The sequence below is a fragment of the Vespa mandarinia genome, chromosome 10, assembly GCF_050613455.1.
Source record: "Vespa mandarinia isolate Hongniang chromosome 10, ASM5061345v1, whole genome shotgun sequence".
Classification (NCBI taxonomy): domain Eukaryota; kingdom Metazoa; phylum Arthropoda; class Insecta; order Hymenoptera; family Vespidae; genus Vespa; species Vespa mandarinia.
This window is the reverse complement of record NC_140819.1, coordinates 8,080,749-8,096,043: the sequence shown is the minus strand read 5'-3', so window position 1 is coordinate 8,096,043 and position 15,295 is coordinate 8,080,749. Positions and strand designations below refer to the sequence as shown.

The window sequence follows — 15,295 nt, the reverse complement described above, 5'->3', positions numbered from 1 at the left end:
CGTTGGGATATTTTCAGTTCTTTTCTTTTCCATCAGCATCGACTTTCTTCTTGCTTTTCACTCAGGTACTCTCTATTTCTATCTTTCTATCTTCGTTCGTCGTATTTTATTTATTTATTTATTTATTTATTTATTCATTTATTTATTTATTCATTCAGTTCTTTTTTACTTTATAATATTTAAGTACATTCGAAAGCATGTACTTAAGGTTGTAATGAACATCGTTATTTACTTATTTACGACGGCGTATGGCGGGGATGAAAGAGGAAGGAAAAAAAAAGCAAGAAGAAAAAAAAAGAAAGGAAAAAAATCCTACGGTAGTAATAGCGTATTAACATTAACGACATTATTGTACTCCCTCCCTCCCTCTCTCTCTCTCTCTCTCTCTCTCTCTCTCTTTTTTCTCTCTATTACAGGTTTTTTATTCTTTTTTCTTTTTTCTTTTTCTTTTTTTTCATTTTCCTTTTTCATTCCGCTAAAAGAGTCAACGGCCGTTGGAAAGGTCGGTTATTGAATCGGAACGTGCAGCGAGAGAATTCATATTCGTTGAATTCCTTCGTCGCCTCGACGACAGTCGCCTTATTTTCCTTTTCTTCCGTCACGCTATGGGGAAATAAAAAGGCCCTGAAAGAGCCGACGTATATCCTCGAGCCCTTTTATGAACTTCGCGCTAGGTCTCTCTTCTTCGTTTTCTTCTATCGGCTCGGCTGTTCGAAACGAACGAAAGAAATGCGAAGAGCGAAAGATGGATGGGTGGGTGGGTGTTTGGGTGGGTTAGTTGGTTCGAAGGAGTGGGGGAATGTGGGCAAGGGCGGGGGAGAGAAACAGAGAGAGAGAGAGAGAGAGGGTGGTGTGACTGGTAAAAGAAGGAGGATTGAAGCTTAAGCTTTGAAAGTCAATGAGAGCTTTTACAGTGCCATTCTTCTTTTCTATTCTAAAAGATAAATCGTATCTTAAGCAATAATATTTGAACTTTTCTCCAAATTTTACAAACGAATGCATACGAAATATGATGATCCCATTCGTTAAAGGGACGAGTTAATTGATTGTAATGATATTGTCGGAACGATTGGATCAATGAAATCCAAGAAACTAAATAAATAAATATACAAAGAAATAGAAAGAAAGAGTATGAGAAAAATATTATATTTTTAATTAATAAACTGCGAAATAAAAATGGAAACGAAGATATAAGAAAATTGATAATGGAAAAGAAAAGAGAAAAAAAATATATATATATATATATATTTCGAGGGATAAAAGAAAAAGAAGAATAAAAAAAAAAAAAAGAAAAAGAAGGAAAAGAAAAATGTTCCAAATAGCTTCGTTAGAGCGTTAAAATCGGCGTTCTTTTTCCAACGATCGGAAAAATGGTGGTAAAGCTGGTAGAAAATCGTAGATCGTTGGAAGGTTCCAATATACCAACGATATGATGCGGTCTTTCCAAGTGAAATCTCGAAGCTCGATACATAGCGTCGTTGCATATGGCACTGTCACTGATACGTTGCGAACAAATCTGCGCCAACCATAGACCGTGATGTCTGTTCTCGATAATGAGCGATCTGCAAAAATATCGATTCGTCGGAGGAGATACGTATTCATTCTAGAGAGGTTATATCGACAAATATATATATATATATATATATATATATATATATATTATAAATATATAAATATATATTTTTTTCTTTCTTCTTTCCTTTTTCTTTCTTTCTTTTTTTTTCCTCCTCTCATAACGTAACGTCCCATAAAAATGTTTTTCGGTTTTCCGTATCCAAGATCGAATTTCAGATTTTTCGCCTAACATATCCTAGCTGTCTTTTTACGAAAATCCAAGACGGATTCACGATACGTCACCCTGGGAGCCGAATTTCATTGCAGATTCCGAAAGCTTTCGAACCTTTTTCATTCGTCGGATATATTTCAATGACAAATGATATGTATAGTCAAAATGTAACGAAAAATTGAGACTCATATACGATATCAAGGAGATAGATATATTTTCTTGGGATATTATATATCACGTAATAACGTCGACTATAATCTTAAGAAAAGCGAATTGCCGTCTAAAAAGCAAGCTCCTCCCATCTTTTTCCCCAGTGTTCTGTTTTAAGAAATTCCCTAGACGAGAGATAGAGAGATAGATAGATAGGTGGAGAGAGAGAGAGAGAGAGACAGAGAGAGAGAGAGAGCTTTCTTTCTTTGACGATGCATTGTTGTAAGACATCGGAGAGCTTTTCTTTCTTTTCTTTCCTTTTTTATTTTTTTCTCTTTTCTTTTTTTTCGAAGAACACGAAGCCGTCGTTCGGATTATATACATTTTAACGTAAAGTACTCGAAGAGGAGGAACATTTTATTGCGAAATAACAAAAAAAAAAAAAAAAAAGAAAAAAAAAAGAAAGAAAAGGAAAAAAAAATAAGAAAAGATAAAGAAAAAAAAATGGAAATAAAAGGATAATAAGGGTTCGAGAGAGAGAGAGAGAGAAATAAAAATAGGGGAGCGAAGAAGAGTAAATTTTGGTGTTATCGAAAGAGAACGATCTTACTTGGTTCGACAGAGGGATGACTGCTTTTCGACGTTGCTCGACAATGTCTGCCACTTGGCACCTTGACGCACGCCACCATCCAAATTCTTTTCCTTACGACGTCCTATCACGAAACTTTCGGCGTTGCGATATCCATCCGCGTTCGATGTAGAACCCTTAGAAGATCCCTCCGAGCGTATATAGACGAGAGTATTTTCAAAAGCCTGAAGGGACTCGACGAAGCCATTTTTAACTTTGTTCAATCCCGCGCAACAGTCTCTTTCAAGATCGTGAATCTTCTCCTTATAAAATTTAGACATCGACATTGTACGACAGGATTGCTCGAATGAGTCCAGTTCTTCTTTTAATCGGTCAACTCGTCTTTGATATATCTTGCTATCGAGTAATCTCTCACAATTTCCTGTTGTGCAGCTATCCTAACGGATATATATATATATATATATATATATATACATATGGGTGTGTGTATGTGTGTGTGTATATATGCTGCGCGTATATATATTGTGTATATATATATTTTTCTCGTTATATGAGTGTGGATGGATGTGGGTGGATTGGTGGGAGGTGGCGATTTATCTCAAAGAGAAGACGAACTTTTGATTGATGAATGGCGAGAAGAATATTTCAACTGAACTCACGCCATTACCGTTCCTAAAGTGTAAAACTTCGAGAGGATATTTCGAAGATTGACCACCGTTACCACGATTATGTCGACGAGAGTCTACAAAAGGAGGGAATTTTTTTTTTCGATTTCCTTTCGTTTTTTTTTTCTTTTTGTTTTCCTTTTTTCTTTTTTTTTTTTTTCTTTTTCTTTCTTTACGAAATTTAAAAAGAGCATTGTCAAAAGAAGAAGACGAAGAGAATAATGATGCTCGTTAACGAAAAAAAAAAAAAAATAAAAAGAGATAAAATATAAATAAGTTTTGAGATAAGAAAGAGAAAGAGAAAGAGAGAGAAAGAGAGAGAGAGAGAGAGAGAGAGAAACTTCTCTCAGAAGATTCAATAGTACGTACCAACTTCGGGAAAAGGGTTATCCTCGGGGATATATCTTTTCTTCATTTTACCAACTTCCAACCACTTAATCGTATTTATTTCTTTGCTTAGATTTTCCCTTTCCCGACGAAGTGCCATTCGTAATTGTTTTAGAACTTGACGTAAAGCTGCGATCCGGGGTAACAAAGCGGCCGAATCTTTTAGGTTACGAATTATTACAGTTTCATCCTCGCTCTCATTCGTCATTTTTCTATATCTTTATTTTCGATTGATCTCTTTGTCGAAATAATTCATTAACGAGGTATGTTAAAATGACCTCGTAAGTTTCAAAGGGACGCTTAAACTTACGGATTTCTTTCATCCCTATTTTCTCTCTTACCGATTCTCTTACACTTTCACTTCCTCAAAATGTAGCAACGACCTTTGACAGTTCGAGAATCGATATTTGTCATTATTTTCTCTCTCTCTCTCTCTCTCTCTTTATTATTATCTCTCTGTATTATCGCAAATGTAATCGCGATATTTGTATTACGAATTTTTAAGCTTCCTAGTTTATTTCAAAATATTTACAGGTCGACCTTATTACCGTGATAGATATATGTATATACGTAGATATATATATATATATATATATATATATATATACGTAGATGATATCGCAAATGAAGAAAATACGAGACTGGCGGCATAACCGCCGTATGTATAATATATACATACATACATACCGTAGGTAGATATTTTACATACACCTTTGTAAATATCATAACACAGAGTCTCTACGTTATAAATTTATCGCGCGGCTAGTAATTACGAGGCGACTACGAAAACGTTCGCTCGTTCATTTTCCACGCTTACGATGGGATCATCCTCTAGGTTCATCCCGAAGGAAAAAGAAGAAAGATAGATAGACAGATAAATAGAGAGAGACAGAAAGAGAAAGAGAGAAAGAGAGAGATATTTCGAGAAAAAATTTTGTTCCGTTTCATTTCAAAAATTTAACAATTTAATAATACATTAACGTAGTTTTTATTCGCTCGAAAAGTCGATATGTCGCCAGTCGAGGAAAAAAAAAAAAAGAAAAGAAACTAAGTTTTATTTTTTGTTCTCGTTCTTCGCCGAAAGAAAAATGACAGGCAAAATTTTTTTTAAATTACCATAGACTTTATTAGCACACCATGGATAATAGATTCGTTCGTGGAAATAATACCCGGTCAATTAAAACTACCGGCATTATTTCAATGTCCCTAGCATTAAATCAGAGTCGTTCCAGGATTGCCGCTCCTCCAGCCTCCATCGAAATTCCATTGATCCTCTTCATCACGGTTCCGACACGTACGTCATCCAATCAATAATTGCACCACGTAATTCCTACTTGCCAATTGATTTTTGCTTCGAAATACATATCCTACATACATATCTATGCATATAATATATTTATATATATGTATACATGTACACACATACATATATAAATATATATATACACACATATATGTATATACCTAGCTATGCATTCGTACAACATTTAATATATATATATATATATAAATAGTAAAAAATCTTTATTTATTTTAGAATATAAGACGGATGTTTCGTGTTAATAAAAAAAAAAAAAAAAAAAAAGAAAATATCCTCGATCAAAAAATAATTATATTCGAAGAACAAAAGTACTACGTATAATCGTATAATATTAAACTTGAAAATTATTCAAAGTTCGCGCGTTCGTTTCGAGATAAAAAAAAAACGTAATAAATATTGTACTATAGTTTGAAAATAAATTGATATAATAGATACATATATACATACATACATACATACATGCATACATACGTATATAAATATGTATATATGTATATAGAACAACCCTTTAAGTTTTGAAACTAATTTCTCGGAGAAACAATGACGATGTTAAATCGACGCTCGTATTTGTTTAAATGATCGAACGATATTATAAGATCTTTGTGGATCTTCGTCGTTTACTTAGGCGTATCTATCTAAATACCTACCTACTATCCACCTACCTACCACCTACCTACGTACGTACGTACCTACCTACCTACCTACCTACCTACCTACCTACCTATCTACCTATCTATCTACCTATCTACCTATCTACCTACCTACCTACCCAAAAGAGATCCCTACGATTGCTTTCAGAGATACGTCATAGTTTCGTCCTTGCTTGGCTTCGTATTCAGATTTCAGACTACGCCATTAAACGGGCCACCCTGCAATTGTTTGTTTACACGTCTTCCGTGCTATAGTTCGAGGTAATTCGAGAGATGGTATACAAGAAGAAGGAATAGGAGAAGAGAAGAGAAGAAGAGGAAGAAGAGAAAGGTAATAGGAGAAGGAAAGACAATATACATCTGAAATTTAACCAAATCCTAATGTACATCCTAAAAATCCACTATACATCTTAAAAATTTTTTATTCAAACGATTTTTATCCAAATCGAATCCAGTATATATATATATATATATATATATATATATATGTACTTTGTTTCCTTCGTTATCTATATTAGAATCGATTTGATAGCTCATATTTTGATTTAGCCGGATATCTCAGAGATATTTACGATCTACCATCGCATTGAATGGAGCCAAGGGGGAAAAAAATATGGACGCTCTTTCTCTCTCTCTCTCTCTCTCTCTCTCTCTTTCTCTATCTCTATCTCTATCTAATGTCCTCTCGTCCCTTCATCTCCTCTCATCCCATATCTTTCATATCGTCCGAAAAACGATATTCCCGGAAACTAGCCAAGGTTTCGTTTCTACGTGCCGAAGAATATCGTGCCTCTTTGCCATCAAATATTTATGGAGAAACTTTTTATAGATGTAATAACGTTCAATGCTCTATCTGATATGTACCGTATCGTATTTGAACTTCGACAGATAAGACGAGAGAGTATGAGTGAGTGAGGGATAGCTTTCGGAATAATATACATTCCAATGTGTACGATATCCATTGGTATGGACGCATTTTATGCACTTCCCGATCAATGAAATTTCACTACCTTTTTTCCCCATATTATAACGGAAGTGAGATAGATAGACAGATAGATAAATAGATAGATAGATAAAGAGAGAGAGAGAGAGAAAGAGAGAGAGAAATGCCAAAATTACGGCGTATAATTTGCGCTCATATAAACGCGAAACAATCTGAAACTCGTTAACGATTCCCTCCCTCTCCCTCTCTCTTTCTCTCTCTGCGAAACATAACGATCCTCTATAGTTTATTATTTGTTCAAGTAAAATTCAGAGAAATGCATGATCGTTTTTGATTTGATTATTAATAATAATAATTCCGATCGTAGTTTGAACAAGTGACAATGATCTCTATTTATTTTTTCTTCTACTTATTCATTAATTGATTTATTTGTTTATTTATCTAAGAGAAAGAGAGAGAGAGAGAGAGAGAGAGAGCCACGTGCCGGTCGTGTTAATTAAGAAACATTATTAGGAATAGATAATACACCAATGTGGCTTCCGATCTCTTTAAAGGGCTTAATGATTCGAGTTAATTGTTAGCATCGTCATTGTCGAGCCTAGGAAATTTCGATCCAACACCCTCGCTTGAACGACTTTTCCTAAACGTGCTCATACCCCTCTCACCCTTCGCCAACCCTACCCTTCCTGCTGCCATCACTGTTCTCACTAACACAGAACCTTCTCAGATCCAAGATGTTTAATCGGGCAAGAGTGAGCCCCTCGAAGAAGAGTCGTTCCGAAGGAGAAGGGAAAAGGGATAGGAATGAGGTGAAAGAAAGTAAGTGTGAGTTGGTTGAAAACCCGGAGTTTTCATCACGGTAATGCATGCAAGAACTTTCCAAAGGTGTAATGAACGCTATTAACCGAAGTGGTTGTGGCCTTCGACTTTCCGAGATGACGATGACTTCTATACGTCGACCTGCTGATATTAGAAATATCTCTCTACCTATGTATGTAGCTGTATATATCTACATATATATATATATATATATATATATATATATATATAGATATATATATATAGTTTATATATATATATATATACACACGTATATTCGTACGTTCCTCGTTCCATATATCTAGAATGAACTTTTTTTTATTATACTTGAAACGTATGGCCTCTCGCGCAGCTTAATTAAAAATGACGATCTACGTCGTCTCTAAGAGCTATTTTATTTTCTTACTACCTCCTCCTCCTTCTTCTCCTCCTTCTCCTGCTCCTGCTCCTCCCTTTTTCTTCTTCTTCCTCCTCTTTTTTTTATTTTTTTTTTTTCACTTTTCCTTTTTTCTTTTCTTTCTTTTTGTTAACATCAACCCACAGTCAATTAAATAGTTTAAGAAGTAGTACCTAAAAGAAATTATTGTTCCTCGTTTGGGGATTTTATAGCTCGTATAAAATTAAATACATTGGGATACTTGTTAACGTTAAATTCCCGGAAGGAGTTTTCTCCTTCGGCAGGGTCGGTAGATAGAATAGATCCGTCGTCTCTTCTGATCCTCTGCATCCATGGCGAGAGCCTTTCGAGAATCGAGGTAGAAAGTTCTTAAAATAAAACAAACCTTACTCAATTCGACGCGACGGTTTCTGTTCGTTAGAACTCGCTAGCTAGCTAGTTCGCTAGCTAGCTAGCTATTTCCGTCTTGTTGGAGGCAATTGCCAAGGGGCAAAGGAAAGGAACCGATAAAAGAGGTAAAGAAGGGAATTGAAGGAGGAGTAGGAAGAGAAGAACGAGCTTAATTAAACTATCTTTCGTTAACCGCAGTATTCGTGCCTCATCTATTTACGGAATAATCGTTGGTTGGGTAGATGAACGAACGAATAAAGTTTATACTTTTTGAAAGTTAAAGATGATATAAAACCAAGTTACTTCTTATTCGATGTAACGATTATAAAAAAATATAGAAATATATTATCCTTCGTGAATTTGATGGAGCCAAATATGAATAGTGAAAGAAAATAAGAGAATTTTATTTTGTGCGGATAATATTATGTAAAAGTTGTATCGTGGAAGATAGTAAAACTCAAGGAAAACTCGTAAATTTTCCAAATATCTATCCATAGTTAGAGAAACAGAGTAGTATGGCTGTGGGAAAGGAGAACTGGTGAAGTTGAATGCGTCGGATAGTATGTGTATGTATATGTCTGTCTGTTCGATTGTGTGTGTGTGTGTGTGTATGTGTATGTGTAAACAACCTTACGTCTTTTACCACTAACTTTTCTCAACAGGAACTTTATAATTTCGATGATTCATAAGAATATAAACAACGACGAACCGTTTATATTTACTCATACCATCGGCAAAATATCAACCATAAACGACATACAATAATACGAATGACGTTACATTGTTCGGTCAGATAACGATAGATAGCGTAAAATATTATAGGAAAATACATATTGAGCTTCATTCTCTACTTACATACATACATTACATACATATATATATACATATGTATTTATATACATACATATCTGATGTAACCAGCCAGCAATCTAAAATATCGTAAAACGTACCAAAGATATTGTTTACGAGTGTAATACGTACATATCTACGTGAGTATATTTTCACCCATATATATATATATATATATATATATATATATATATATATATACATATACGCGCGCCGCGCGCGTGTGTATGTACGTATATATGTATGTAGGTTTTAGTGATATCCACTTCGAAGTCATATCGATAATCGAGTTTGCATATTACTACCGAAGAGAATCTTGTTCGTGAATGCGCACATTGCGTATAGTACGCGTATAGTAGGTCCGTTCGGCGAATATTTGGGTCAGTTGGCCCTTAATCGATATATAAGCGCCATGGATGACCTTTGAGACTCGCACGATTAACTTCAACGTAAAGCTGTCTCTCTCCCTCTCCCTCTCTCTCTCTCTCTCTCGTTTTCTCTCTCTCGTTTTCTCTCTCTCTCTCTTTCTCTCTCTCTCTCTATCTCTATCCCCTCTACGCATGCAATCTAGAGGCTTATATGTTTGCTCTGGTCAGACATGCGTAGGCGGTGTTGTTATCTCACATTTCGTACGTGTTTCTGACACTGGCACGTAGGATTAAGCCGAGCTAGCAGATTCTCCAAATAGTCTGTAGTCGAAGGAATCGTTGGTATATAGAGTATGTGCCTATTAGAGGAGTACCACCTATATAATCATCGCCAATCCTTATTTCGTATGAATCTCTTATCTCTAATGAATGCACTATTAGATTTCTAATCGCCGCGGTATCGACATTTCATCAATTATTATTTCGTTTCATTCTATAGGAAATACTCCTTTCTTTTTTCTTTCTTTCTTCTTCTTTTTTTTCTTTTGCTTTTTCTTTTTTCTTTTTTCTGTTTTTTTTTTTTTTTTTTTTTTTTTTTTGTTACCTTCGCAAAGGATACGATGACGCCTGCCTGGTATAGATATAATATCGTACGTGGGAGGTGTATGAGAGAACGAACTCGAATGAAAGTTTCTTTGAGAACGACAAACCTTATTGGCTCGTGTCATCGATATTCAATCCCTACGAAAATATAAGCAGTCCCGACCGTTTTAAACCTCCTACCTGTTCTCAACTTTTCCTTCCTCATCTTTCTTTTTTCTTTTTTTTTCTTTTTCTTTTCTCTTTTTCCTTCTGCTTCTCCTCCCTCTTTTTCTCTATTTCCTCTCTCTCTCTCTCTCTCTCTCTCTCTCTCTCTCTCTCTCTCTCTCTCTCTCTCTGTTTCTTCCTTCTTCCCTTCACTTTATTAACCATCAAACGTTCCAACATGTGTACTAGCTTAAAGTTTGTTTCAGTCGCCGGTTAGGTTATATATATATATATATATATTTCTTTTTTTTTTTATTATTGCTTTGAAACTATGTCGAAAGCTTGCGATGAAGAAGCAGAGAGAGAGAGAGAGAGAGAGAGAGAGAGAGAGAGAGAAGGAACATAATAAACTTTTATTAACGCGATATAAAGTTGTATTTTCTGCTGACATCAAAATATATATGTGTGTGTGTTTGTGTGTATGCGTGTAGACTATAACTTCCAAATTATAAAAGTTTGATTCTATTATAATTATCGTAAGTAAAACCGATATTCGTATGTATATTTTTTAATGACATCTCTGATGTTCCATCGAGAAATGTTTTTCTTTCTTCTTGCTTTTTTTTTTTTCTCCCCTTTCCAAATCCAACATGACGTTTCGAAAATTATTTCAAGAGTATTAGATTTACGTCACGTTGCAATGTATTTATTTATTATAGATCGTGAGATATCGCGCCGAATATTTCTACATACATACCTGATAGAAGTGTCTTTCACGCTACGTTTCCATTTAACGGGACATCGATTTTGAGAAAGTGAGAATCAATCGCGAAAGAGAGAAAGAGAGAAAGAGAGAGAGAGAGAAAGAGAGAGAGAGAGAGAGAGAGAGAGAGAGAGTGACAGAGAGAGAGGAAAAGAGAGAGGGAAAGAGAGAGAAAGAGATGGAAAAGTTCGAATAAAATTTTATTGGATTTTATTTTTCTTTTCTCATTTCTGTCTCTCTTTTTTTTCCTTTTTTATCTTTCTTTTTAATAACTCACACGACGCTCGTAAAATTATCTTTTACTATCGTAGAAGAAAATATTACGTTAAAAAGAGATGTAGTGTTGACAATCCACTATCTTTTCACGTCTTTTCTAATTTCGTTTGAGAACGTGATATGAAATATTGACTATAAGAGAGAAAGAGAGGGTGAGAGAGAGAGAGAGAGAATGAAAGAGTAAGAGGATTAGAGATATGTATATGTACATAGATTTTCTCATCCATCTGTCTTCTTTCTTTATATCGTCGAAATAGAAAGAAGGTTAAGCTTTTGAACTAGTCTGTATCTAACTCGAGTAAAATTTCGTAAAACGCAAAGACGGACATGGAAAGAGATTGGATAGCGATGGGAGGGATGAAGGGGATGGTTAGTCGTGGAAACGTAGAACAGTCGAGAGAATTTTTCGCGACGATTCCGCAACGATTTGAACGAACGTGTTTTTCAACCATATTTTAAGCTCGATATCAATCCCGGAAGCTCCGCTACATGTCGTCGCAATATATTTTCCTTCTTTATACACTTGAAACTGGACGTTACGAGCTTGCTGGAGAGACACGGATGGAAAAAAAAAGAAAAAAAATAGAAGAGAGAGAGAGAGAGAGAGAGAGAAGATAAGATAAATCGAGTGTGATATAGAGTGAGAAAAGGAGGGACAAACAAAGAACGACAGGTGAAGGAAAGAATGAATGAATGAATGAAAGAAAGAAAGAAAGAGAGGAGAAAAGAACGAGTGAGAGTAGAAAAACAAGAACGAAAGACTAATGGAACCGCGAGAAATTAAATTAGCACAGTGTTCCATTGCCAGAGGGACTTTGAGGGGAAAGTCTTTTCGTGATAAAAGCGTTAAGAGTTAATTCGTCCTCGTTGCTAGCCTTTTGCTACTTCGATCTTTTCTTATCGATCGGAAATAAGAGCCTTGTCGTGATTTATTTTCGATGGACCTTCGTCCACGTGTCTGTTTTCTTTTTCTTTTCTTTCTTTTTTGTTTACTTTTTTTTTCTCTTTTTTTCGTCGTCGTATCGTCGTTATCGTCCTCGTCGTCGTCGTCGTTGTCGTCTTCGTCGTCGTTGTCGTCGTTGTCGTTGTCGTTGTCGTTGTTGCTTTTGTTGTTGTTGTTGATGTTGTTGTTGTTGTTGTTGTTGTTGTTGTTGTTGTTGTTGTTGTTGTTGTTGTTGTTCTCGAAATACATGCTCGTCTCGACTCGTACGCTATCAATCGATTTAAAATTCGCTGAATCCTTCGAATTCTTCGTAATTCCGGCAAAAAAGCAAGGCGAATTTAAAAGATGATTTTCATCGTTTTTGAATATATATATATGTATATGTATACATTCGCCGCAGCGCCCATGTTTCATGCGATATGAATAATAATCTAATCCGATAACTACGGTTTTTCGTATGGGGGGGGGTCGGGGTGGGGGTGGGGGCTTCGTCTGATATATATATTTTTGTTTTTCTTTTTACTTCCTTTTTTCTGTGTTTTCGTTTTTCTCAATTTTCTTTTTCTTCCTTCGTTGTTTACTTTTCTTTTCTTTTCTTTTCTTTTCTTTTCTTTTCTTTTTTTCCTTCTCTGGCATTTCTTTTCTTTTTTTTCCGAGACGAAAAAAAGAATAGAAATACGTGGGCAAGCAGATAGATAGCGCCCAAATGACAATCTCGCATCTCGCTTAATTTTCATCTCGTACATGCACTTGTCAATATTTGTCATTAGATCAAAATAATAATTTTAGAAAGAGTTAGAATCGTAAATTTGATTTTTAACATTTATTTTAACAGAGCGATACGATATTTACAAATCGTTTGACAATTCTTACGAAATTTTTAAAAGAACGTCGTATAGCGAGATGCGTTTCAATAAAAAAAAAAAAAAAAAAAAAAATATATATATATATGTGTATATAAATAAAAATATATACATACATACATATATATATATATATATATATATATATATGTATGTGTGTCTGTGCGTGAGTGTGTATATAGACTGTTCTACTTTTCGAAATGCAACTTATATGCACGACGATGGTAAGTACTTTTCTTTTTTCGTGGTGTCGATCGAACGTTCGTTTGTTTATCACTCCAATACGATATTGTTTATCCTTTGTACGATCGATGTCTTTTTTTCACTCTCACCGTAGAGATGGCCGCCGCGATCATCATTTAAAATCGTGAAAACTTGGCATAAAAAGAGACAACGAGGGTACGATCGACTTTCATATATTCGGCAACATGCTGTGCCGAACTACTATATGTATATTATGTCAATGTTGAACTATAATATATGTAATCGATATGTAACGAGAGAACATAGATGAACTCACTTGTTGTAGAGTACTATGTCGGGACGCCATATGTGATCCGAGGGTACATGTAACATGTGAACTCCGCCATACTCCTTCGGCTCCCATCGTAGCTTGTAGTCGTACCATGACTTGAAACAGCCAATACAACAAATATAAACATATTATTGGTCCACTCCGAAATGAGAATACATTGCATTTGTGTGTATGTGTGTGTTTGTGTGTTTATATATATGTATATATAAACACACAAACGTACACATATACAATGATCTTTTAATATATTTATTCACATTGAATCTATAATCTTCATATATAGCGAGATTTAAATAAAGATGGTTGCACGATTATATAAAAATATATTGTAAGTATATTCTGTCTCTATTATATTTACAGAATTAAAAGTGCAAGCACGTATATACAGAATTGTTTGTCCAAGATACACAAGCGTGTCTGTCTTTCTACGTAGTACCAGTAATAATAGTATTAGTAGTAGTAGTAATAGTAATAGTAGTAGTAATAATAGTACAATATCGTATAGGAAAAATATCAAAGCTAAGAAGAAAGCTCTTTCCCCCTTTTCGTATCCATTTTCATGGAATTTCATAAAAAGTACGAGTACAAATTTTTTCCATAAGAATCCTGGATGCCAGTTTCCTTATGGATTCTTGGTTGTTTCGAATAAACTTTACTAAACAAGTTTAAATTAGATTTTTTATAGTCATGAGATATCATCGTACGTGTATTGTCTGTGTGTGTGTGTGTGTGTGTATGTGTATCGACTAAAATTATACAAATTAATATTCCAATATTATTATTATCATTTTATTTTGAATTTTAATATCGGTACATTGTTGATAATAGAAAAGCGATTATTCGTCGTACGTTCGATACGTTCTTAAATCGTTCATCGATATATTCTTGCCACTCGTCTTCTTTTTTTCTTTTTTCTTTTTTTCCTTTTCTCTTACTAAGCCTTACACAACAATTAAAAGAAGGTGCAATGTAGAAATTGAAGCGAGGTAGACTTTTGTTAGTACTTGCAAGCTACCTCCTAAAAGCTTCGCACTTAATTATTCAAAGAAAAGTGGTAATTAATGCCACATCCCAAGCGCAAGAGTGCATTAATATACTTGTTTATTCCAACACGCTGAATTACACGAGAATTCGTTGTCACTATGGAAATTCGTGAGAGAAGGAGAAGAGAGAGAGAAAGAGAGAGAGAGAGAGAGAGAGAGAGAGAGAGAGAGAGAAAGATGATAAGAAACAACTTTTTCTTTTTTCAAGGCATCCGCTTATTAAATGCATCTTCTTTTTAATTTTCTGTATTATACGGGACATATTACGAAAATGAAGCAATCAAATAGCGAAATATTATATTTATCGGCACGAGAACTCTAAATTAATATCGTTTTCAAAAGACGATGTAATATTTGCGCTTGAATTTATCGCGATATCGAATAAGAATTTATATATTTAACATAATTATTTATACCTGTTTTGTTATATACGAATATTTAAAATCTGTATAACAATACCATCACTCTTTTTCTTTCTCTTTCTCTGTGAGAGAATAAAATCAAGAAGAAGAAAAAAAAAAGAAAAAAAAAAGACAAAGAAAAAAAATTAGTCCTTTCAATAGAATTCGTTTTAAGAATACACGATCGAAGAAAAAAAAAATATTCGATCGATCGAATCTTTAGTATTTAGAAATACGATTCTTCGATTGCCATTAATTAGAGGCCAATTATAGTATCGATAAATATATAATATCATGGCATAGAACAAAATGGGATCAAGAAATTTCTTTTGTTACGTCGAATCAATAAGCGACAACTTGGTAAAGACGAATAAAAGAATTTTTTCAAAGGGTGAGGGTGGAGCGAGATT

The 15,295-nt window shown here is 34.5% G+C and overlaps 3 protein-coding genes across 6 annotated transcripts in view; 1 reads left to right on the top strand and 2 right to left on the bottom strand.

Moving 5' to 3' along the window:
- The window catches only part of nAChRalpha4 (nicotinic acetylcholine receptor alpha4), a 135,930-nt gene that overhangs the window by 62,776 nt on the left and 57,859 nt on the right, over positions 1–15,295 (bottom strand). For 3 of the 4 annotated variants that reach the window (XM_085659630.1, XM_035875312.2, XM_035875313.2), the window contains exon 4: positions 13,427–13,536. The exons of the other annotated variant lie outside the window; for it this stretch is intronic. In XM_085659630.1, the coding sequence (XP_085515756.1) occupies positions 13,427–13,536 (110 nt within the window). The remainder of the gene's footprint in view (positions 1–13,426; positions 13,537–15,295) is intronic. 4 annotated transcript variants of the gene reach the window in all.
- On the bottom strand, positions 1,328–3,785 carry LOC146872726 (uncharacterized). Its single transcript, XM_085659642.1, has 4 exons — positions 3,560–3,785; positions 3,185–3,267; positions 2,547–2,962; positions 1,328–1,562 (listed from the first exon to the last, which is right to left on the bottom strand). Exons 1-4 carry the CDS (start codon positions 3,783–3,785, stop codon positions 1,328–1,330), a joined length of 960 nt encoding a protein of 319 aa, XP_085515768.1.
- Positions 8,276–15,295, top strand: part of LOC118445598 (putative carbonic anhydrase 3) — a 72,149-nt gene continuing 65,129 nt past the window's right edge. Inside the window, exon 1 of the mRNA XM_085659644.1 lies at positions 8,276–8,663. Within this exon, the coding sequence (XP_085515770.1) occupies positions 8,660–8,663 (4 nt within the window). The 5' untranslated portion in view covers positions 8,276–8,659. The remainder of the gene's footprint in view (positions 8,664–15,295) is intronic.